This window comes from Arachis duranensis, chromosome 6 (assembly GCF_000817695.3).
Source record: "Arachis duranensis cultivar V14167 chromosome 6, aradu.V14167.gnm2.J7QH, whole genome shotgun sequence".
Taxonomy (NCBI): domain Eukaryota; kingdom Viridiplantae; phylum Streptophyta; class Magnoliopsida; order Fabales; family Fabaceae; genus Arachis; species Arachis duranensis.
The window spans coordinates 15,989,414-15,992,090 of NC_029777.3; the positions used below are offsets into that span (position 1 = coordinate 15,989,414).

Consider the following 2,677-nt stretch of genomic DNA (forward strand, 5'->3'; position numbering starts at 1 on the left):
AAAAAATGTGTTTTTCCTTTAGAAAAACTCAAACAAAAACTTCTTTCAACAGGAGGGATGATGCTCTCAATAGGAAAGGAAATATAGAACTTTAGATCTGAACGTTTTGGATATTTTTTTATTAGAAATTTTTAAAATAGTTTTATAATAATTTTGGATGTTTGTTATTATTTTGTGTTAGATATTTTTTTAGATTTTAGATTTTCTTTTAATTAGATTAGATGTTTCTCATAATGATTTAAATTTATGTTCTCTACAAAAAAATTACTAATTGACCACAGTTAGTTGCACCCCCTAGTTGGTTTACCTGAGTAGAATTGGTAAAAATTTAGAGACGAATTCCATTGAGGCATTGACACTTAAAATTTAAGGGATTATTTATAGTGTTGATTTCTTCTTGAAAAAAAATAGAAAAGTGTCCCCGTAGATTATGTGGTAAAAAACATGAATGCAGCCCACTGGGCCAGGTCTCTCGATTCATCAATGAAGCCCATCGCCGCCTAAACGCTGAATGACTGCATCATGTGACAATTTTACCCCTCTTTAGTGAGCTAAGAAGACTAAAATACCCTTCTTCACCCTTTTTTTTCAATTCTCGCTTCTCTCTCTTTCTCTTTCTCGCTCTGAGCCTCTGACCGGGAAAAGAAAAAGAAATCACTGCAGTTTCTTCTTCACACTCCGGAACCCTATATTCTCTCTCTGCATTTCAAATGGCCTTCGCCTCTTTTCTTGGCAGAGTACTCTTCGCCTCCGTCTTCATACTCTCTGCTTATCAACAGTTAGTACTTCTCTTCCTCTGTTTCTTTGATTTGCATGTTTCTCATATTTTCTTTCCCATCGGTTTTCGCTCATTTTTAGGTGATTGCTGCAATTTTTCGGATTCTGGTTATTTATAATTTCTTTTCGTACTGATTTGGCCGTTGTCATACTTGCTCTTCATGGATCTGTTGTATCCGAGGTTTGAACTACTTGTTGAGCTAAACGATTGCCAGATCTGATTTTTCTGCCGTTTTGAGGCCTCAAATAGTTCTTTTTTTTCTAAAAAAAATGTGGATTTTAAATAACTTAGGATCGAGCAATTTAGCGGTTTTTCGAGTTTAGGCGTTTGCTGTGTCCGGATTTGTATGGATGCATTCGTTCCTACAATTGTAGTAGCTGGATCTTCTATCTTTGGCTGGTTAAGTAATTGCAAAATTTTAATGAATGAACTTTGAGATTTTACAGTGTTTTAAATGTGTGGCATTAAATCATTAACATGAAGGCTCCTGTCAATCTAATCCATTTTTTTAGTATTCTTACTGGATTATTGTTTGCACGTGTAGTGTATTAATTGACAAGTAAGCTTGTTAAATGTTTAGTAGTTTGTGATATTAAAGGATGTAATCTGTTTGCTGCCGCTGGTGTTCTTCTGGTTATTTATGTGTTATTGTAATTTGTAAAGCTGGGGAATTCAGGTGAAAAATGATGAACTTATTTTGTTTATGGAGCTTAACTTTTAATATGAAATTCGTTCCCGAATCATCACCCCCCGAATTTTCAGTAATGGCGTAAAATTTTAATATAATTCTCAGCCCTTACTTGTTTATGTAGAGTTCAATAGTATGGTTATTTTTGGGATTGATGTGTAGTAGATTGGAGGAGACAAATAAATGAATTTCCGATTTCAGTGTCTAGAGGTCTGATTGTAGCCTTCTGATTGACGTGGAAGTTGGAACCATGGGACTGAGTTTTGTGTCCCCTTTCTGTTTTGTAATTTTCCGAGTTCACCTTACAAAGTTTGGCAGCGTACATTAGATAGCTTTATCACATTCTAGTTTTCACTTTACACATTAAATCAGAAACTGGAAGCTAAAATTAAAGGTTTCTTTCCCTTGGGCATTTTAAATCTGGGAGCAATCATTTTTTTTTTGGCATTATTTGTTTACAATTTACTCTGTACCAAACTCATACAGATTTAATGAATATGGAGTTGATGGGGGACCTGCAGCAAAAGCACTTAGACCAAAGATTGATACCTTTATATATCGGGTGCAGTCTCAAGTTGGTATTCAACTTCCAGAAATTGATGTTAGTCTCTCTCTCTCTCTCTCTCTCTCCATTTGTCTTGTGAAAATTGAAATGTTGGAGGCAGGGGCAGGTTGTGCAGAAGTTGTGAAACATTAGAGTGGAAACTAATTGAATTTTCTCTCATTATTGTGATTATTATTTATTTAGCTTATCCTTTTTCCAAAATTTACCTACATCTGTACATCTGTTCAAGTGCTCCTTTCTGCACTCATCAATACATTATGTTTTGTTCTGTTAAAACGTTTATTTATATAATTGATTTCTTGGACAGGTGAAATTTGTGGTTGCTGGGGCTATTGCTCTCAAGGGCCTTGGAGGGCTTCTCTTCATATTTGGTAGCTCTTTCGGAGCTTTCCTTCTGGTCTGTAATTTGACTTTTCTCCATGAAATTTGAAACTGGCTTTTATCTTATGTTCTTAGTTTTATAATCCAGGGCTCTTTTCTTTTTGCAGCTCCTGCACCAGTTGGTTGCTACCCCTATTCAGTATGATTTCTACAATTATGAAAGCGAGGACAAAGAATTCACTCAACTTTTTGTCAAATTCACTCAGGTCAGAGCACTGGATTTGTGTGTATGTGATTAAAAAAAAAAAAAATCAATTTGTTTTCA

General features: G+C 34.9%; 1 protein-coding gene across 1 annotated transcript in view; it reads left to right on the forward strand.

Annotated features, from left to right (window-relative positions):
• Positions 1–600: 600 nt before the first annotated feature.
• Positions 601–2,677, forward strand: part of LOC107493127 (uncharacterized) — a gene marked incomplete in the record, with an annotated part of 2,810 nt that continues 733 nt past the window's right edge. Inside the window, 4 exon segments of the mRNA XM_016114203.3 lie at positions 601–778; positions 1,953–2,067; positions 2,339–2,428; positions 2,520–2,618. Of these exon segments, the coding sequence (XP_015969689.1) occupies positions 711–778; positions 1,953–2,067; positions 2,339–2,428; positions 2,520–2,618 (372 nt within the window).